The sequence below is a fragment of the Musa acuminata genome, chromosome BXJ2-3 (genome assembly GCF_036884655.1).
Source record: "Musa acuminata AAA Group cultivar baxijiao chromosome BXJ2-3, Cavendish_Baxijiao_AAA, whole genome shotgun sequence".
In the NCBI taxonomy this organism is placed as follows: Eukaryota; Viridiplantae; Streptophyta; class Magnoliopsida; order Zingiberales; family Musaceae; genus Musa; species Musa acuminata.
This window is the reverse complement of record NC_088340.1, coordinates 779,111-800,674: the sequence shown is the minus strand read 5'-3', so window position 1 is coordinate 800,674 and position 21,564 is coordinate 779,111. Positions and strand designations below refer to the sequence as shown.

At 43.4% G+C, this 21,564-nt stretch overlaps 2 protein-coding genes across 4 annotated transcripts; both read left to right on the top strand.

The window, feature by feature from the left end:
- The first annotated feature begins 3,272 nt into the window (after nt 1-3,272).
- LOC103977241 (EH domain-containing protein 1-like) lies at nt 3,273-8,978 on the top strand. 2 transcript variants are annotated; one of them, XM_009392702.3, is made up of 16 exons: nt 3,273-3,415; nt 3,517-3,596; nt 5,300-5,368; nt 5,440-5,497; nt 5,588-5,640; nt 5,723-5,765; nt 5,847-5,908; nt 5,997-6,110; nt 6,263-6,365; nt 6,451-6,500; nt 7,243-7,371; nt 7,456-7,707; nt 7,846-7,925; nt 8,099-8,225; nt 8,309-8,452; nt 8,562-8,978. In XM_009392702.3, exons 1-16 carry the CDS (start codon nt 3,331-3,333, stop codon nt 8,745-8,747), a joined length of 1,635 nt encoding a protein of 544 aa, XP_009390977.1. In that variant the 5' UTR covers nt 3,273-3,330; the 3' UTR covers nt 8,748-8,978. The 2 variants fall into 2 exon arrangements, with proteins under 2 accessions (XP_009390977.1, XP_064953944.1); XM_065097872.1 differs by lacking the exon at nt 5,723-5,765 and having other exon boundaries at nt 5,588-5,655; nt 5,819-5,908.
- A 289-nt stretch (nt 8,979-9,267) lies between these two features.
- Nucleotides 9,268-20,775, top strand: LOC135582869 (short-chain dehydrogenase/reductase SDRA-like). 2 transcript variants are annotated; one of them, XM_065097870.1, is made up of 6 exons: nt 9,268-9,430; nt 9,520-9,636; nt 18,267-18,374; nt 18,474-18,599; nt 19,543-19,644; nt 20,376-20,775. In XM_065097870.1, exons 1-6 carry the CDS (start codon nt 9,302-9,304, stop codon nt 20,523-20,525), a joined length of 732 nt encoding a protein of 243 aa, XP_064953942.1. In that variant the 5' UTR covers nt 9,268-9,301; the 3' UTR covers nt 20,526-20,775. The 2 variants fall into 2 exon arrangements, with proteins under 2 accessions (XP_064953942.1, XP_064953941.1); XM_065097869.1 differs by having other exon boundaries at nt 9,270-9,430; nt 18,267-18,401.
- Nucleotides 20,776-21,564: the final 789 nt, after the last annotated feature.

Sequence of the window (21,564 nt, the reverse complement as noted above, 5' to 3'; positions counted from 1 at the left end):
TGTAGCAATTGCATTGTATGACATCGCCACTGGGGCTAATATATTTGTCAGACTTATTGGAAGCACTACTACTCATATGCTTATTAGTATTGTTGGATATCCTTAATCAAAGGCCGTCGGATGACGTGGCAGCTGCCTGTTGACCGACCAATGGATCCCACGTCCAGTGACATGGCAGCGGTCTGTTGCGTGAGCCAGTGGAGCCCACGCTCGGTATCTCCGTTTTGAACCATGGGGATGTTAAAGGCCGTCCAGTGACACGGCAGCTGCCTGTTGACTGGGCCAATGGGGCTCACATCAGCAGCATCTCTGGCTTGGACCACAGATTTTAGAGGCCGTCCGAGGACATGGCAGCTGCCTGTTGACTGAGCCAATGGGGCCCACATCAGTATCTGTGGCTTGTACCACAGGGATGTTAAAGGCCGTCCGATGACTTGGCAGCTGCCTGTTGACTGAGCCAATGGGGCTCACATCATCATCTCTGGCTTGGACCACAGATGTTAGAGGCCGTCCGAGGACATGGCAGCTGCCTGTTGACTGAGCCAATGGGGCCCACATCAGCATCTGTGGCTTGTACCACAGGAATGTTAAAGGCCGTCCGATGACTTGGCAGCTCCCTGTTGACTGAGCCAATGGGGCCCACATCAGCATCTCTGGCTTGTACCACAGGGGTGTTAAAGGCCGTCCGATGACATGGCAGCTGCCTGTTGGCTGAGCCAATGGATCTTACTTTGGGCCCGCTGACACAGGTCTCGCCACGGTCAGCTTTGCTCCAACAGGCACAACGGCAACGATTCTAATGTGTCGGTCACAGACAGTCACATATCTCCCTCAGTGGAAGTGGGTCATTTCGTGCACACCTTAATCCTCTCTCTCCCTCTTTCACACATAGACAGATCCATGAGAAGACATCAAGCCGAGTACATTTTCTAAGGATAACAAGCTACATTTCACAACCTAACACGCTATGATAAACGTAACAAAACACTGAGCAAACAGCAGACTACTAAACCTAGGACAAACACCACCATAATAAGCTATCGATAAGCTTACAGCACACCGGAGAACATTAACCGAGACAACCCCAGCTCATCACATCATGGCTTTGCACCTCCACGTCCTATGAGCCCTCCGCCGGGCATCCCCGGGATACTTCCAATGGTGGGGATGGAGCCGAAGGCAGGACCTCCGAACCCAAACTGAGGACCCAAGGGAAGCCCGGGAGTGCCGAAGACGCCACCGAACCCGAAGAAGTTTTGAGGCTTGTAGGGTTTAGGCTCGCTGTGGATGTTTCTTCCCTCGAGCTGCACGACAATGGTGGCGAGGAGAAGAGCAAGGAGGAGCACAGACTTGGTCGGGCTCTCCATGGCATGGGCAGTGAATCGTGGTGAGCCAAAGCCAACCCCCTCTTATAACAGGAGGGGGAAGGGTGGTCAGTTGGTGTGTCTTTAAGGCCAATAACTGGAGTGCTGCTGTGGAGCACAGAGATGCTTGAAGAGGCCTTAAGTATAGTAGCAGGTGCATGTGATCCCCATTCAATGACCTCCCATTTATAAGCAGCTGGTCGGAGGACCTACTACTGATTCTTGTTTCCCATGACCGGGCTGCTGATTAGATGGGTGCAGAAAGACACTGCATGGGTTAAGGACTTCCATCCTTCAACAGAGGAAAACTCTCGGACAAATGACTACTGATGGTGTGAAGATCAAAGATGTATCTCATAGAAATTTCTTTCTTTAAATAGTCTGTTGACATTGAAGAGTTTATAGAGGTAGATAGGATAAGATAAAATAAAATATTGGTTTGTTTGACTTGACGTTTGCATGTCAATCTAGTAGGGAAAAAAACAAAAAGCAAAACTAGTCCATGAGATCTATGACAGCATCACAAATCAAAATAGAATTTTATCCAACCTTTTCATCTGGCATGTCAAACGATCTGGTCCTCCCCTATCGCAGGAGGGTTGACCAAGGTCCCACTATTGATCAATGTTCTTTTTCTTTTGCACTTTATGCATAGGGATATATTTTTCTTCTTATGAGGGGCGGGGGGGGAAGAAGATTCTGAAAGGCTGTAATAAATAGTATGACTGCATTAATAACAAGTAGAGTCTTTTGTCCCTTCGTAGAGCACCACCAGACTTTATCATTCATTGCAGTCGAGAAAGAAGGGGAAGGCAAATGAAAGAAAGAGTGCATCAAAGATGCAATCAATAGCTTGCTTGCAGATTCCTGTCGTCGTGGTCTCTGGTACACAGACCTGCACGCGAAATTAAAAGCTTCATCAGGTACGATCAATTTGAAGCTACATATAATCCATTCAAAATAAAAAAAAAACATATATTTTTGGTGCAAGAGAAAAAAAAGGGTTGCTTACCGAAACGATTACAGATTTGATCTGTAGCTTGTAGACCATTGTGGATAGCATTGACTTCGTAGTCTTGTGAATACTCCTCTATTTCACAAACTTATCTACCTCGATGCCACTCACCGTGATGATGGAATTGATGAAGAAGCCACAATTTGCTCGAAAAATAACTAAGAAAAAACACTACGAATAAGAGATTTAGGTTCCAACTCAAGTCCGATCATCTTTTATTTTTTTGTCTTCTTGCTACTTGAGCCAATAAAGTTGTATTGTGATTATAATCATCCGTATGAATTAGTTTGATGGGTGCACATTGGTGATCTATAGTCTCTTGTTTGAGAGGAAATTAAAAAGCTGACTTATATAAAGGTAAAATCGTAAAGTAAGATAAAATGAGACTCTCTACGAGAATAAATAAATAGATAGGTGAGAGCTTTACGGAAAATACTGATTTTTACGTGCTTTCTTGAGGCAATAGACAAAATCGTCAATTTCAATGGACAAAATTATTTCTTACGGAAAATAAATTTCAAATATAAGATGGAATATATCGATCTTTCGTGATCGGGCAATCAAGATAGATGCACATTTATTAAAGCACCCACCGCATGCTCAGATCTAGTGGATCATCAATCGTCAATCTTTCCGTGATCGTGACTTGTAAAAGCGCGATCAAGATAGATACACATTTATTAAAGCAGCCACCGCATATCCTGATAGAACGGACGGTGATGCATGTCCTTCTTTCGCGGGTTGACGCTTACAACTGTTGGCAAGCAGCTCCCGATTCGAGGGCGGTAGCGTCCGGCCCCACCGCCTTTGTCGTTTGGTCCCACCTCGACCACACGAACGCCTCTATTTTGCTTCCCGCCGCTTGGAAAGCAGAGGCAAAGGAAGGGCTCCTCCTCCCCCGGAAGTCGCCCTCCTTTCCCTCGTCCGAGACCCATCTCTGGAAACCCCGCCATGAATCTGATGGCGTCTTCGAGGGCTTCTTGCTCGAAGGAGCAGCAGAAGATCTACCAGCAGTGGTTCGCCTACGCCGACAAGGGTCGACATCTTGATCCCTTCTTCCCTGCCATTCTGTAGTTTCTTCTTCTTCTTCTTCTGTTATTCCCTGATGTCCTTTGTTGTTCTTTCTCGGAGGTTCAGATGGGGACGGGCGCATCACGGGGAGCGACGCCCTCAAGTTCTTCGCCATGTCGAAGCTGTCTCGGCCCGAGCTTAAGCAGGTTTCGACCCAGTTCGAATTCACCACCCCATTCTCTCTTTGCTATTAAATCGTTCCATTTCCCGTTGAATGTAATTTTTTGTTGCAAATTCGATCCCTTTGCAATTCGATATATCGCCCTTCCGAGTGCGTTTTCCGCAGATTTTGAACTTGCAATGATGGTTTACGATAGGATACTATGAATGTGGTGTGTTCTATAGAGTGATTCTACAACATTGTTTGTTCAAGAACTGCCAAAAGATTCCATTCTGTGGCAATTGCATGATTATTGTAGGGTTAAATTCAGTGGTGATTGTCTGCCACTAGGCAACTTCCTCGAGGAACCTTCAAAAATTTCGGACATTGAATATGGTCGTTGAGAGTACACTACTATTGGATTGATGATAAAAGGGCCATGAAAATTGCGGCTATATTCCTCTGATTATATACAAGGTGATCAATTCTGTGGCTGAGGTGTGTTTAGGCACACACAGAATGTTCTAGGAATTATAAATGAACTTTTAACTTTTCTAAATTTATGTTGCAACTAAATAAAAAGAAAGCTTTATGATTACCTGCTCATGATCTGTGCTGTTATGGATGGTTCACTTACCTGCTAAGCCACTTATTTATCATCATCGTGACTTTTGTTCACTTACCTGTATGCTTTTGCAGAGAATTTCTGTTGCAAGCTGAGTTACATGTATGTAGTCCATGAATGGTTTGAAGGTCTTCCATAAAGCCCAGCAGTAGATCCGAAATTCTTTGTGTCTGCAAACTAAAAAAAAAAAGAGAAAAGAAATGACTTCATGTATAGATGAAAGCAAGATTGATTATCTGGTTTTAGTTTCAGGATGGCCAAAAGTTAAAACACTTGATGATATTTACTTAAATAAGAATAATTACTAACTAACTTTTAGCAATCTAGGAATCTTGTCCATGAATATAGATAGTAGTTTAACTGTAAACTTTATCGTACTTATTTGCTATTACTGGTCCAATTTTTCTTGATGGTTTCTTTTTTATTAACATTATGTCTTATCCTAATCTTTCAATAAGGCTCAACCTTACTGATGAATTATTCTTATTAAATCTTCTGACTTCTTGAGTCTTTCATATTCTTCCCTACAATTTTTGGGAACCTTGTTATGAAAGCTTGTTGATTTTTTTTTTTCTGGCTTTCTAAAGCATGACGTTTTGGCATCTTGTGATCTAAATTTTAGCACCAACATGTGTCTTCAATAAATCCTTGTTTTTTGCCTATAATCATACACCATTAACCACTTTGCCTGTGTTGCAAATGTTAGTCTAAATCTAAAAGTGGCATTTGACCACAAACAGGAAAATGCTAAATAGTATGTCAGCATCCTAGATTGCTTTGACGGCTGCTTTCATTGTTGGCTACAAATCAATTATTAGGTTGACTAAATACTGAATGAGTTGGTTCTATGTAACAGCATATTATTTATCAACATATATACCATCTGTTGACATAAACAATTGATCTTGATGTTAATGTTGGATTTCATTTTGTCCTTATATTGTTTAAAATGTAAACCAAATAGTAAAGTAACTCATTAGCAATTAGCGTGTGGCACTTTTCTTTTTGTTAATCAAAGCATATTTTTCTTGTATTCACATCGTAGCGTGGTATAATCATTTTCATCTGTCCCATGTAGTTAGGCTACATGTGCTTTTCATTGACATTCTAAATTTTCTCTGAAGGTTTGGGCCATTGCTGACTCTAAGCGGCAGGGTTTTCTTGATCTCCTAGATTTCATCAGTGCCATGCAGGTTTTGCCTTGGATGTCTTTATACTAGAGAACATATTAGGCAGTTGCTAATTTTCCTTTGCAAATGGACAGCTTGTTGCACTGGCTCAGGCAGGATATGAGATTACTCCAGATGTACTGAGTCATGCAGGTTAGACTGTGGACCAAAAAGCTTTTAGCTCTGTTACATTTTGTAATAGACACTGATATTGTTGTTTGTATGCATCACTTCTCACAACAGACTTGGAGAACTTAAAACTTCCAGTGATGGAAGGTTTGGATGCTCTGCTAGCTGTACGTCAGTTATTAGCCTTCTAACTTGAAATTTTGTAATGTGAATATCAGACACTAACCGATTGCAATGACCATTTTGTAGAAATCTAAGCGCTCGGCAAAGAAAAGTGATCATCGTTTAGATGGTAGGGATCTTTATTTTAGAATTCTCAAAAATTTCTGGTGCGTATTGCTTTAGCTATCTGAAATTTCTGATGATGTTTCAGCATCTCCACAGCACCTATTACCAGCATCAGCTGCGTGGTTTAACTCAAAAGCATCGAAGAAGGTATCTTTTAGGGTCAAACTTGTTGTACACTAGTCTGACATCTATTTTGTTCTACTGATGACAATCGTGCAATCGTATTTGTTTCTAGGTCCCTCTAAGTTCAGTTACCTCTATTATTGATGGTTTGAAGAAATTATATATCGAGAAACTGAAGCCTTTGGAAGTTGCATATCAATTCAATGAGTTTGTTTCTCCTTTGCTGGTAAGGTTTAATTCCAGAATCTCTTCTGTCACAGATTTTGGCAGATATTAAACTTCGACCACATTTAGGAGATCTTCTTCACTGAATTTAGACAAAATAGTAAAAGACTTCATGCTCTAATGTTGACCTGACAAATGATTTTTCTTCTGTAGACAAATAGTGATTTTGATGCCAAGCCCATGGTTATGCTATTGGGTCAATATTCTACCGGAAAGACAACATTCATTAAACATCTACTTCAATCTAGTTATCCAGGTGCATTGAGAGATACATTCTCATTATTAATTTTATTTTAGCAACAGTATTACGAATTCATTTCCATTGATCTTAATTCTCACAGGTGCTCATATTGGACCAGAACCTACAACTGATAGATTCGTTGTTGTTACAGTAAGTTGGTGCTTCTTTTGCTCTTTTCCTTGTGGTTTGGGACAATCACATATATACCAAAGCCAAGTTTCAAAGATTTATATTTACTTAAAAGTTGCAAGTATCTTAGATACCCTCCAAAACCATAAGGCATTTAGATTTAATTCCTGAAGGAATATATGTTGACAGGGTTATCATATATATACCCCTGCAAAGAGATATTTTCTTTCAATAGTTCCAGGGGCATATATGGCTAGATATTAATTTGCAGTTTTTGTAAAGGGATGAATATGCAATTTCATCTTTGTTCTGCAAGTTAAATTCCATACTAGCTAGGTATGAGGCTTGCTTGTGATTGTTTTCCTCTTATTTTATGTCTTATTTTATCATTTATTTGGTTCTTTTTGGTTGTTGTTAAAGGGCATCCTGTTCTTTTCTTCTGCTGAATTGGATCTTTACACTTGTTAGCATGTACTAAGAAGTAAATGCTTCAATCCCCAGCAATACAGACATCTAATGCTGAATGGATTGGTGATCATGAGATCATGATCATTCAGCCATGATCTTAGGACAGTCTCATAAAGCATTTAGCAAGTCCTGTAGAATATAAGGTTGTGCTGATCAGATATGGATATGTCTTCTGGTTTCCTTATCGACAGCTCTCACATTCTTCTGTCCTGAAATCTTTGTATTATATGGTGACAATGGCACTTTAGATCTTTTAGAACATGGTTTTATTTGCTAGTTTTATGCTATTATGCAGTCAGGGCCAGATGAGAGGAGTATTCCTGGAAATACTATTGCTGTTCAAGCACATATGCCTTACCACGGTCTGACTGCATATGGAACCGGCTTTCTATCAAAGTTTGAGTGTTCTCAGATGCCACATCCAGTATGATTTTATCTTTAGTCTTAATATGGAAATCTGTTCCTGCCATCGTGATTCACAAACAAACTAAACTTTTTGTTTGTGAAGCTTCTGGAGCACATTAATTTCATTGATACTCCTGGGGTCTTATCTGGAGAGAAACAACGAACGCAGCGCAGTTATGACTTCACTGGGGTGACATCTTGGTTTGCAGCAAAGTGTGACCTTATCCTTCTCCTGTTCGATCCTTATAAACTTGATATCAGCGATGAGTTTAAGCGTGTTATTGGATCTCTGCATGGCCATGATGACAAAATACGTGTAGTACTGAACAAGGCAGACCAAGTTGACACTCAACAGGTGAAAATTCTAGCTATATGATATGACCTCTGCAATCTTTCATCAGCATGTAACCTCTTAATATTTTAGCCATTTCCAAATAAATTTTTATCATGCTACCAAAGTTTGATGAACATGTTTTTTTGCCTCATACATCAGCTTATGAGAGTCTACGGGGCATTGTTGTGGTCTCTTGGAAAAGTTCTTAATACGCCTGAAGTTATGCGAGTTTATATTGGGTAATCTCTCAATACAACGTAGTTCAGGCACAACTCTTACATTTTTGAGAATTTGATGGTCCTCCATGATATGAGGGTGCATATTTTAGCTCCAAACTGCAAGATGATTACATCAAGTTTATCAGCATTCAAGATTATTGTCTTATCATAACTTTTCTGTTTCAAATGTACAGGTCATTCAATGACAAGCCAGTAAATGAAGCAGCAAGCGGTCCAATCGGAAAGGAGTTGTTTGTGAGAGAGCAAGATGATCTGCTTTCTGATCTTAAAGACATACCAAAGAAAGCTTGTGACCGCCGTGTAAGCAAAGTCACCGAAATGTTCAGAACATCTCTGCTGTTACCTACTCTTTCTTGTTCATTATGTACTATGTCCTGTTTTAGATCAACGAATTCGTTAAGCGTGCAAGAGCAGCTAAGATTCATGCCTACATAATTAGTCATCTGAAGAAAGAGATGCCATCAATGATGGGCAAGGCCAAGGCTCAGCAGAGGCTCGTCGACAACCTCGAAGATGAGTTTGTAAAGGTGAGCTGTCCTGTGTCATTCTCTGTAAGATCGTTCTTTTACCACCTAAGACATATCTACATCGAGCTGTTGAGATTCTTGTAGTAAAAAATGCTGGTGTATTGAGCAGGTTCAGAAGGAGTTTCATTTGCCACCAGGGGACTTCCCTGACGTGGAGCACTTCAGAGAGGTGTTGAATGGATACAACATCGACAAGTTTGAAAAGCTGAGGCACAAAATGATACAGGCTGTGGATGATATGCTGGCATACGACATCCCAGAACTCTTAAATAGGTTTAGAAATCCATATGACTGATGGTACTTCCCCTTTGACATAGAAGATCGACTCTTTGGAGCCGCAAAAGTTGGTGACAAGCATGTGCTTCTCCATGAGGAACTGGTTACGTTGGAGCTCACGATTTTTATGGTTTTTCATTCTTGGTAATATTTGTCCTCCATGGGGTGTCAATTGTACCGAAAAGAATATTTATGGATCAGGTCTTGTTGTACATGTAACATAGGACTGGACACTTGATCTCATGTTTCATTTTGGCATCCCTTGATTTCACCTATTATTTGATAAGTGGACTGGAGGTAGGCACCATCAGAGCCTGAGATATATTTGTTAGAATATTGGCCTCGAATCTCTCACAAAATTGTGTTCTCCGATGACACTTTATTTACTAATATATATAATAGAATGATATTTTTAAGCATATATAGACACTTTTTTTTTACTTAGTATATTATATATATATATAAATATATATAAAGATAAATATAAAAATTACGACTTGGTAGGGACATGCGCAACCTTGGGGTGCATTTATTAGCTTCGCCTGTACCGTATCGAGGCACCACTAGAGCGACATGGATGCGAAGGGGAGATTAGAGGGCAAAGTGGCGATCGTGACGGCCTCCACCCAGGGCATCGGCTTCGCCATCGCCCAGCGCTTGGGCCTCGAAGGCGCTGCCGTCGTCGTCTCCTCCCGGAAGCAGGTCCGCTCCGTCTCCCTTCCTCTCTCTATCTCTCACTAAAGTTTTGGTTCTTGATGGTTATGTGAATCTTGTCTTGGCGGGGCGAGCAGAAGAACGTCGATGAGGCCGTGGAAATGCTCCGTTCGAAGGGGATCGAAGCGATGGGGGTCGTCTGCCATGTCTCCAATCCCCAGCATCGGAAGGATCTCATCGAGAAGACCGTTCAGGTGATGCTCTTCCTCTTCCTCTTGTTCCTCCTCCTCCTTGAATGATCGGAAACCCTAAATAATTTCATTATCGTTTGATTTATCGGGAAAGAGAAAACCTATTTGATTTTACTGGGTTTCTTTTGTTCTTAATCAAGAAATTTGGCTGGAGATGGAAACTATAGTATAATTTCCTTGTTTATCACAAAATAATGCTTTTAAATACCTCCCCTGTGAAGACACCTTGTTTATCACAAAATAATGCTTTTAAATTTCCTTGTTTATCACAATATAATTACCTATTACTGCGTCCTAATGAAGACACCTTGTCAAACGTATGTTAGGTTGACTTGCTGAGTAATTTATATTTAGTCCACATGCAGGAGTCCGGAAATTACAAAAACGCATCTAGAGAAGTAGTGACTTGATATCTTGGAACTTTGTGTCAAAATTAATGATATCCCAGAGGAAAATTCTCAGATCTGATCCATTATAAACTTATAGTGAAAAAAAAAGAAAAGAAGCAATACATATAATTATGCTGTCCACATAAATGTTTATTGTCCGTCATGAATGGCTGATATAGTATCATCAGTGGTTGCTTAGACAGAAGTCTATATCCTAGTTTCTTTTGGGAATCCTTGCTAGAATGGTCTCCATTTTCAGGCAGCTGATACTAGTCCTAATAAGTCAATGATGGTCAAGTTGATGCTATTAGAAAGAGTAGTAGGTCGTAGCCGAGGGCAGACCTTGGTACAACAATAAGGTTCCTCCTTTGTGTCTTGGGAGACCAGGGTTTACGTCCTGCAAATATCCTTTCTAAATATTAGAGGTAACACTACGTATATTGACCCTCGCTAGGCCACCTGCATTCGCAAGGTTTATGTTCTTTTAGTAGGAAACAACTGAGAAAAGGGTATGAATCCACTAATTGCAACAACTCATCTAGCTCGGAAGTTCTTGTGTCAAAACTGATGATATACCAGAAGAAAATTCTCAGATCTGATCGATTATAGAACTTGTAGGGGAAAAAGAAAACAAATAATACATATAATTCTGCTGTCTTCAGAAACAAAAGTTAATAAATGCAAGAAGTGTTTGTTATCTGTCATGAATGGCTGGCACAGTATCATTAAGTGGCTGTCCATTCAGAACTGTAATTTTATTTTTTCCTTTCTTTGAGGAATGAGGAATCCTTGTTAGAGTGATCTCCAAGTAAGACAGTTGAAACCAATGTTCATAATTTCGTACCGTATCGAGCTCAGCTTGGTACAGTACTGTCACGAACGGTCGTCGCGCACCCGCAACAACTCCGTTCAACGAACCGTTCGTCGCTCACACCTGCATGTACAGCTGCTTAACAGCATGTTTTCTTATGGTTTTGGGTCATTTTGCTTGTAAATATGTAAGTTCGAACAAGCTGCAGCGTTGCAAAGCGACCGCTCACCGAACCGAGCAAAACAGCCCCAAAACAGCCCAAAACAACTCCGTTTTCGCGTGCCGCGGGAGGTGAGCGGAGAGCTACCTCCGCTCACCAAAATGTCAGCCATCTCAGACCCCAGGAACCCCCCGGGTGGCACAGGGCTGGATGGGGCTTCGGTTATATACCGGGCGTTGAACACTCTTTCGCAAGTTCGCACGTGACCTTTACGGGAACTTGGTGTTGCGTCCGGGACCAGGTGAGCGGCTGTTTGTGGGCTTGCAGCTGTTCGTTCATCCTTGAAAGCCTTGTTTTTCTCCCTCTCCCTCTTTTCTCTTGTGCACACAAGGTGTTCGACGAATTGCTTGTAAAGCTTTCCTTTTCGCGAGACTTCGGGACTTGTCCGTTGCTCGTTCTTTCGATCTAACTCTCTTTCTCTTTTACAGGTCCTTCGGGACCTGCGAGAGGTTACAAAGTGGGCTGATCCTTGCGGAGCAAGATCGCAAGGGCGAAGCGCGACTTAGGCAACGCAAGCTAAGTTCGCGTCTTTGCCGCAAGAGTGACTCGCGACTTAGGCAACGCAAGCTAAGTTCGCGTCTTTGGCCGCAAGGGTGCCGCACGCCTTAGGCAATTCCAGCTAAGGTCGTGACATTGTGGTATCAGAGCGGGCAAGCTCTTCGATCGAACAGCGAACGAACTTCGCAACTTCGCCATGGCAAAGCATCGTGGCGAATCAAGCAAGACGGGGCAAGCGGGAACCTTGCCCCAAGCAGCCGCAGGTGGGCTGCATGTGCACACTCGCTCTCATGCTGTTGGAGCCGCTCACGAGGATCGCGGCAGCGAACAGGATGAGCGAGAAGTTGGCAACTCTCCGCGAGCGGAGGAAGCGCAATCTGGTGCGCTAACTGGGAAAAAGAGTCATAAGGAGAGACTCACGACGGCGGAAACCCGCCTGGATGTTCTGGAAGCGAGCATGGAGGAACTCTACCATGGCCAACAAAGACTTGTTGGGGTAGAGAGCTCGCAAGAGGAAGCGGAGTCCAGGATCGACAAGGTCGAGGCCCTAGTCGACCGACTGTCTGATGACACCAAGGACTCCGTGCAGCACTTACAGGATGTTGTGGCGGAACTCACGGCAAAGGTGGCTATGCTCACAAGAACGCTAAATGCGGGAGGAGGCAACACCCGCGTTGCACCGCCACAAAACTTGAGGGCACCTGAGCCCCATGGATACGGAGGGGCTAGAGATGCCAAGGAGCTCGAGAACTTTCTGTTCGACATGGAGCAATACTTCCGAGCTACGAGGCCCGATTCTGAAGATACCAAAGTTTCTATAGCAACAATGTATCTGAACGGAGATGCGAAACTTTGGTGGCGAACTCGTTGGGAGGAGATCCAACAAGGTCGGTGTCGAGTCGACACATGGGAAGACTTGAAGCGGGAGTTGAGAACTCAGTTCCTACCGGAGAACACAGAGTTCGTCGCAAGAAGGAAGTTGAGACAACTCCGCCAAAGTGCCACCATCCGAGACTACGTGAAGCAATTTTCTGCACTAATGCTGGACATACAGGACATGTCCGAGAAGGACAAGTTGTTCAGCTTCCTTGATGGTTTGAAACCATGGGCTCAACAGGAGCTGAATCGAAGGAATGTTACCGACGTGGTCGGGGCAATTGCAGCTGCAGAAAGGCTCACCGACTTCGTTTCCTCTGAAGACCCAGCGAGAAGGAAACAATCTTCAAGCAATCGCCCTCCAAAACATTCTCGAGGGAAGGAGCTCGGGGGCGAACAGAAGAAGAAGAGCTCCCACAAAGGGCCGAACCCGAAAGGCAAGGCCTCAAAACCGGGAGGATGCTTCTTGTGCGGAGGACCGCACATGGTAAGGGAGTGCCCGCAAAAACAGGCACTCAATGCATTAACGGCTTCCATCCACCCTCCCCGATCGGACAAGGGCAAAGCTGTCGCCCTTAGCTCAAGCAGTTCTGAATCCAGCAGCGACGATGAGGAGTCGCAAGGACCCCGAATGAGAGCAATGCGTTTGCTGAACGCTATGCGGGGTCAAGTGGGGGAGAACATAAAGACGAAGGCACAAAAAGCAGGAAGTAGCGAGCTGATGTATGTGGACATTAAGCTAAATGTCCAAACGACCCGTGCAATGGTGGATACGGGCGCTACCCACAACTTCATAGCCGATCGCGAAGCACTGCGACTTGGGTTGACCTTGGAGAAGAGCCCAAGCCGAATGAAAGCGGTGAACTCGGAGGCCAGGCGAATCTCCGGGTTGGCGAAGGGTGTTCCTATCAAAATCGGGACTTGGAGCGGAAACACCAATATGATGGTCGTGCCACTGGACGACTTCCAAGTGATTCTTGGAATGGAGTTTATGCACGCGGCGAAGTTGGTGCCGATGCTGTTCTTGAACTCCCTATGTATGATGGGAGGCGATGACCCCTGTGTGGTTCCCGTCTCTCGGAGAGGAACCAAGGAGCCCCAACATATTTCGGCATTACAATTGAAGAAAGGGGTGCGAAAAGGCGAACTGACATTCGTGGCTGCTATGAAGCTAGAGCCACTCAACGAAGAGGCCATTCAAGAACCTGCGGTGGTGGCGAACGTCCTGAAGGAGTTCAAAGACGTTATGCCACCCGAGTTGCCGAAGACTCTTCCACCACGCAGAGGCGTGGATCACAGTATCGAGCTGGAGCCAGGAGTGAAGCCTCCAGCGAGACCACCCTATCGCATGCCCCCGCCAGAGTTGGCCGAACTCAGAAAGCAGTTAGGTGAACTGCTAAGCGGTGGTCTCATCCGCAGCTCAAAAGCACCTTTCGGAGCTCCAGTTCTCTTCCAGAAGAAACAAGATGGGAGCCTCCGATTATGCGTTGACTATCGAGCCCTCAACAAAGTAACGGTGAAGAACAAGTATCCCATCCCGCTCATCGCGGACTTGTTCGACCAACTGGGCAAGGCCAAGTATTCTCAAAACTCGACCTTCGGTCGGGGTATTGGCAGGTGCGCATTGCTGAAGGCGACGAAGCGAAGACTACCTGTGTGACCAGGTATGGAGCGTTTGAGTTCTTGGTGATGCCTTTCGGCTTAACCAACGCTCCGGCCACATTCTGTACTCTCATGAACCAGCTATTCAAGGAGTACTTGGATAAGTTCGTGGTCGTCTACTTGGACGATATCGTCGTCTACAGCCAAACGCTCGAGGAGCACGTCAAGCACCTTCGGATGATTTTCAAGGTTCTCAGGGAGAACACTTTGTTCGTAAAAAGGGAGAAATGCTACTTTGCTCAAACTGAGATCCTATTCTTGGGGCATCGAATCGGTGATGGCTCCATTCGGATGGACAAGTCGAAGGTGCAAGCAGTTGCGGAATGGCGAACTCCAAAGAAGGTGCCTGAGTTGAGATCCTTCCTTGGTTTCGTCAACTACTATCGACGCTTCATTGCAGGATATTCGAAGCGGGCAACCCCACTGACGGAGTTGCTGAAGAAGGAGCAGCCTTGGAAGTGGTCTGACAAATGTGAGATAGCATTCCAAGATCTGAAGGCTGCTGTTCTGGAAGAACCAGTGCTCAAATTGCCAAACTATGGAGAGCCCTTTGAAGTCCATACCGATGCTTCGGACTTTGCTATTGGTGGAGTACTCATGCAAGAAGGTCATCCGGTGGCCTACGAGAGCCGCAAACTCAACGAGACCGAGAGGCGGTATCCAGTGCATGAGAAGGAGATGACAGCAGTGATCCACTGTCTACGAGTTTGGCGACACTATCTTCTCGGGTCGCGATTTGTGCTGAGGACAGACAACATCGCCCTGAGTTATTTCCAAACTCAGAAGAAGCTCTCCCCAAAGCAAGCACGGTGGCAGGACTTCCTGGCTGAATTTGATATGGCAATGGAATACAAGCCCGGGAAGGCGAATGTCGTGGCCGATGCGCTGAGTCGGAAAGTGGAATGCGTGAATGCTGCACAACTGGAGGGCAGAGGCCAAGCAAGTCAGTTACACTCCAACTTCCTTTCCCGAATCAGAGATGGACTGTATAGTGATCCCCAGGCAGTTATCCTGATGCGGCTCATCAAAGAAGGCAAGGCACGACGATTTTGGGTCCAGGAGGGACTTGTTTACACAAAAGGGAATAGGGTTTATGTTCCCCGAGTGGACAATTTAAGGCGTGAACTCTTAAAAGAGTGTCACGATTCCCTTTGGGCTGGACACCCCGGCATTCACAGAACATTGGCTCTCGTGGAGAGGGCCTTCTACTGGCCAAAGATGGGGATTGATGTGGAGGAGTATGTTCGAACATGCCTTACTTGCCAACAAGACAAGGTGGAGCAGCGGAAGCCGGTGGGACTTTTGGAGCCGTTGCCCGTACCAGAAAGGCCATGGGAGAGCATTTCCTTAGACTTCATATCAAGCTTGCCACCTGTAGGGGGACTTGGATCGATACTCGTGGTGGTCGATCGGTTTTCAAAGTATGCAACTTTCATTGCTGCTCCCCTACACTGTTCAGCTGAAGAGGCGGCCAGACTGATGATGAAGGGCGTAGTGAAGTATTGGGGAGTCCCACACAATATCATTAGTGATCGAGACGCTCGGTTCCTGGGACGATTCTGGACCGAGCTATTCAAATTGTTGGGGTCAAAGTTATACTTCTCTACGAGCCTCCACCCCCAGACGGATGGCCAGACTGAAAGAATAAATTCGCTCTTGGAGCAGTATCTCCGGCACTACGTGAGTGCCAATCAACGAGATTGGGTGAAGCTATTGGACGTCGCCCAATTCTCCTACAACTTGCAGCGGAGCTCTGCATCCAACAAGAGCCCCTTCGAAATTATCACAGGACAACAACTGTCGACTCCGCACACTATGGCAATTGGGTATACTGGGAGTAGTCCATCAGCCTATCATTTCGCAAAGGAGTGGCATCGAAATGCCGACATTGCGCGAGCTTACTTGGAGAAGGCGGCAAAACGGATGAAGAAGTGGGCAGACTTGGGAAGGCGACCACAAGAGTTCAAAGTTGGCGATTTGGTGTTGGTAAAGCTCCAACCAGCATCACTCCAATTCTTCAGGAACAGAGTTCACAAAGGATTGGTGCGTAAGTATGAAGGACCCTTCCCAATTATCAGCAGGGTAGGCAATGTTTCTTACAAGTTGCAGCTGCCGGCGTGGTTCAAAATTCACAACGTTCTTCACGCCAGCAACCTGAAGGCCTACCATTCGGATTCGCAAGATGCTTCTCGAAGTGTTCCAACTCGGCTACCTCCTATCACAGCCTCCTACGAGAAGCGAGTGGAAACCATTCTGGCGGATCGCAAGATAAAGCTACCCAACGGAGCGGAGCAGATAGAGTACTTGGTGAAGTGGCGAAAGCTTCCCCGAACTGAAGCCAGTTGGGAGCCTGAAGACGCCCTGCGACATGAAGAGGAAGTCATCATCAACTACCAACAAGCGTCGACGAGGGCGTCGACAGTTTAAGTGGGGGAGAATGTCACGAACGGTCGTCGCGCACCCGCAACAACTCCGTTCAACGAACCGTTCGTCGCTCACACCTGCATGTACAGCTGCTTAACAGCATGTTTTCTTATGGTTTTGGGTCATTTTGCTTGTAAATATGTAAGTTCGAACAAGCTGCAGCGTTGCAAAGCGACCGCTCACCGAACCGAGCAAAACAGCCCCAAAACAGCCCAAAACAACTCCGTTTTCGCGTGCCGCGGGAGGTGAGCGGAGAGCTACCTCCGCTCACCAAAATGTCAGCCATCTCAGACCCCAGGAACCCCCCGGGTGGCACAGGGCTGGATGGGGCTTCGGTTATATACCGGGCGTTGAACACTCTTTCGCAAGTTCGCACGTGACCTTTACGGGAACTTGGTGTTGCGTCCGGGACCAGGTGAGCGGCTGTTTGTGGGCTTGCAGCTGTTCGTTCATCCTTGAAAGCCTTGTTTTTCTCCCTCTCCCTCTTTTCTCTTGTGCACACAAGGTGTTCGACGAATTGCTTGTAAAGCTTTCCTTTTCGCGAGACTTCGGGACTTGTCCGTTGCTCGTTCTTTCGATCTAACTCTCTTTCTCTTTTACAGGTCCTTCGGGACCTGCGAGAGGTTACAAAGTGGGCTGATCCTTGCGGAGCAAGATCGCAAGGGCGAAGCGCGACTTAGGCAACGCAAGCTAAGTTCGCGTCTTTGCCGCAAGAGTGACTCGCGACTTAGGCAATGCAAGCTAAGTTCGCGTCTTTGGCCGCAAGGGTGCCGCACGCCTTAGGCAATTCCAGCTAAGGTCGTGACAGTACGGTACGAGTATACCGAGCAGTCAGCTGTGGCATACCGCTGTGTGTGTGTGTGTGTGTGTATATATATATATATAAAATAATAATAATAATAATAATAATAATAATAATAATAATAAGGTTAAAAAATAAAAAAAGGGCGATGTCGTCTTGTTTCTTCTCCCCGCGAAGCCTCGGCAATGTTGTCGAGGATTCTTCTCCCCGTACGGATTAGGAGAAGTCGCCGACGATGCCGAGGCCTAGTCGTCTCAGACACGGAGGAGGCGACATCTCATCTACGGCGTCCGGCGAGGGAGGGCAGCGACGGATCGGGATCGTCGAGGGAGAGCGGCGTCGGATCTCTAGGTTCTCCCTTTTCTTCTCCCTTAGCTAATACCGCTTGGTAGCGGGCAGTGACGGTCGAAATCGATCGTCACCGACTGATTTCGGATGGCAACGGGGAGGAAACAGCCGCAATCGACGGTACTGTCCGGTAGCGGGCGATATCATTCGAAATTAAAAACCTTGGTTGAAACTATATTGAATCCTAATAAGTCAAGGGACGGTCTAGTTGATGCTTATTAGAAAAAGAAGTAAGACACAGCTGAGAAAAGGGAATAGATTATTTTCAGTCTATATCCTGTTAGAAAACTGATATGTAACTGGAGGTTTATTAAATTGTATTCTTTGATCAAACATCCTGACTCCAGACACAAAATGAGCAAAATGTTTCTCTTCCTTATTATATATACAAGACACCACTGGTCAGTGATCCTTACATTTATAGATTTCTAAATTTGAGGTCACTTTTGGCATTTAAATGAGTAATTTTCCTCATAGGTCTTGATTTCATTGCTGAAGATTTGTTTGTTTGATCTTTCATCATTGATTCTTCTGTGTGGTAATACTTGATCTGGTTTGTCATTCTTTTTAATGATGGATCTTTTGTTTCTACTTTTGTTGCAGAAATATGGCCACATAGATATAGTTGTGTCGAATGCTGCTGCTAATCCAACAGTGGAAAACATTTTAGATACCAAAGAGCCGGTTCTTGATAAACTTTGGGAGATTAATGTGAAGTCTTCAATCCTTATTCTGCAGGTTATGCATATGCTAATGAGGTTTCACTCCTTTAGTCTGATGTTAAAATATTAACTTTTGTTTCTTTTGCAGGATGCTTCATCTTACTTGCGGAAGGGCTCGTCCATCATCCTTATATCTTCAATTGCAGGTTACCTCCCACAAGCATCCATGGCCATGTATGGTGTTACTAAGACTGCTCTTTTTGGGCTTACCAAGGTACTTCTCTATTTCTCATTGTTATTTCCTCTGAGTGACATTTTTCCTACATTATATTGCTGGGGCAGGTCAATAAGATCAACATTACCATTTTTGACTTAATATTAGTCTACTTGATGCCTGTTGTGAAGATGCGTGAGGAATGTTTTACTATCTATGTGTAGTGTGAACAAATTCTTCTACGCACTTGATGTTGAGGAAACTCAACTGTGATATTAGGAAGTTCTTTGACATCTTTTGTGAGACAGTTTGCTGGATTACATCAATTGGAAATCTAGTTGCACTTTCTAGTCTTTCAAAGATAGTACTCCTTTTTCTGGGACCATCCATAAATTGGGAAACTGTTGTCTTTTCTCTTATCTTTTTTTATATACTTGTTTCAATGTATGTGCTTCTGGTTTACTTGCAAGTGTTGGTGACAAGTTATTCATCTTTCATCATTACCTATACTGTTGCCTTTTCATCGTTACCTATACTCTGACATCTACCTTTACAAATCATGTTGGATATGTATCCATTTGTATGATACATTCTTGTTGGCTAGATAATATAAGTAGTGTGTAGTGGGCACACAGTAGAGAATGTTTATGGTTTTAGTTGTACTTAGATGGGCATCGGAAGCAAAAAAATGCCATTCTGAGTTTTTTATGGTTTTAGTGTTTCTGCATATCTGCTGAATAACTTATGCCTGCACTCAAATAAAACATCTATTGATATGTGTAGTATTTTGGAACAAATTAATCTTGTGTGAGAATAATGATTGTGGAAAAAACTTGCATTTCACCCTTGTTATAAATGTCAGGCTACCTGTCTCTTGTGGTTGTATTAAAAACATTACACTTTTTTGTGCAGGATTGCTATAGCATTGGCTAGTAATTCATGTATTACCGCTGGCTTATCCATACCATAGTACATGCTATAACTTTTTTCGAATTTCTTGTAGGCCCTTGCTGCTGAGATGAGTCCAGATACCCGTGTCAACTGTATAGCTCCTGGATTCGTGCCAACGCATTTTGCTGATTTTCTAACAAAAAATGCTGCCATTGTATGCATTCTCTACTTCCTTATTGAGGCTTTGAGAGTGCTTCCTCTAGCCATTTAGTTCATTCACTTCCAAGCTGATTGGATAACAAATAACGTTCCGGTTTAACTTGCATGTTGGGGGAAGGCATTTGAAGCTTGTCTCATACAACATGTCTAACCTTTCTGTTAACCATAGTACAACAGTTCATTGCCTTACCTTGTGGGGCACGGGTCTTGTCTTCCAATTTCATATTCCACCTGCTTCCTAGGGTTCATGTCAGATCATCCAAATGAAAGCATTGGTTATCTAGTAGGATCTCACTGAAACATGAATTTTCTCATGAAATTAAAAGCTACTCATTTTGTGATGACGATTTAAATAATTGTTTATGTAATAGGATCACTCTGAAACATGACTCATCTTGTCCTCATCTTGCAGTAGCTTTCTCATGCAACTAGGTGCTGCCCTTTTTGTCCTATCCATCTATTTTGGGATCTATCTAAAAAAAACGAGTCTTGGTTTTCATCATTTAGTTCATTACTTGCAAGTAATTGACATATCGACCTCACACGTCTTCTGCATGAAAGAAAAGTAGCCCATTTTCATTCAGTTTATTAGGTGCAAGTGATTGACATATCAACCTCTCGTCTTCTGAATGAAAGAAAAGCTTCCCATTTCTTGTCATCATTCAGCATGAAGTCTTGGAGGCTTTGATCTCCTTTTCCTGTTATTAGAACTCTGTTTGTGTGCAGAGGAAGACCATCGAAGATCAAACTCTGCTGAAGAGGCTTGGAACGACGGAAGACATGGCGTCTGCTGCTGCCTTTCTGGCATCTGACGACTCATCCTACATCACCGGAGAAACACTAGTGGTTGCCGGAGGCATGCCTTCCAGACTATGATCCTTCTCCAAATCCCTGCCTCAAGAGAATGATGAAGATACATCTCACGCACCTTTGTTGAGTCTCAAATATGCTAGGCAGAACAGTAGTAGTCATGCTATCGTAATTTATTCTAGCATCTGGTAGTTGGTGACTTTATTTTCACAACATTCAGAAGAATAAATAAATAAAGGGTCATCTCCATGCACGGTAATATCTATTTGTGTATTATGTTGTATACATTTAAGAGAGATAGATTATCCTTTAATCATGCATATGAATCATGATAGTTGATTTTTAAATCATTTGGTTAATTGAGGATCTCGACATGTCAAGTCAGGAATATAAGGTTATCAATCATTTATAGTCAGATTTACTTTAATTAATAATTTTTATCAATTATAAGAGTAAGTATAATTTGATCGTGTATTTATTTATTTATTTATGATTGATTTTTTTTTTTTTTGTTATAGGTCGAAGAAGAAGAATATTTTTTTACAAGCAATAATTGTATAAGAGTATATATAGCATGACCTTACGATAAATGGCATAAGAGTGAAACATGATTGTATTGTATGGGATACACTTAGAAGATTGTATAAGGACCTAATTAAGATAATCCATATACACAACTGTTTAGGAAAAAGCTAAGGAAGAATTGTTTGAACTGTGGACTTAATTGTTTGAATTCTATAAGGACCTAATCAACAAGCTCTCCTCCTGAGAGAAACACTTGAGAACAATCAGATTATCCCTCATATAAACACTGATGAAGATTGATTATAAATAATATTAATTAGTTGGTGCAGAATAGATATGTAATTATTAAAATATCTGAAATATTAAAATTTAAAAGGATATTAATGTGATTTTAGTATTTACTTAGTTGACACTGATATACAACTACGAAGATTAATATACCATTGAATAAAACTTGTGTTTTGTAAGGATATTATATATACGCATTTTCGTGTCTTGTGTCGTAGATCCATGCACGAATCTCAAAGCTTTATGCATGCACATTGTCGGATGGATTTACTGTGATGCGTGTTCGTATCTG

What these genes read in the sequence shown, in the direction of transcription:
- LOC103977241 (XM_009392702.3), top strand. Translation starts at nt 3,331, where the DNA reads ATGAATCTGATGGCGTCTTCGAGGGCTTCTTGCTCGAAGGAGCAGCAG. An exon ending in AGTTTGTTTCTCCTTTGCTG is followed by an intron (nt 6,111 to 6,262) that starts GTAAGGTTTAAT and finishes TTTCTTCTGTAG; the next exon opens with ACAAATAGTGATTTTGATGC. An exon ending in GTTATGCGAGTTTATATTGG is followed by an intron (nt 7,926 to 8,098) that starts GTAATCTCTCAA and finishes TCAAATGTACAG; the next exon opens with GTCATTCAATGACAAGCCAG.
- LOC135582869 (XM_065097869.1), top strand. Translation starts at nt 9,302, where the DNA reads ATGGATGCGAAGGGGAGATTAGAGGGCAAAGTGGCGATCGTGACGGCC. An exon ending in TCGTCTCCTCCCGGAAGCAG is followed by an intron (nt 9,431 to 9,519) that starts GTCCGCTCCGTC and finishes CGGGGCGAGCAG; the next exon opens with AAGAACGTCGATGAGGCCGT. An exon ending in CTTCAATCCTTATTCTGCAG is followed by an intron (nt 18,402 to 18,473) that starts GTTATGCATATG and finishes TTTCTTTTGCAG; the next exon opens with GATGCTTCATCTTACTTGCG.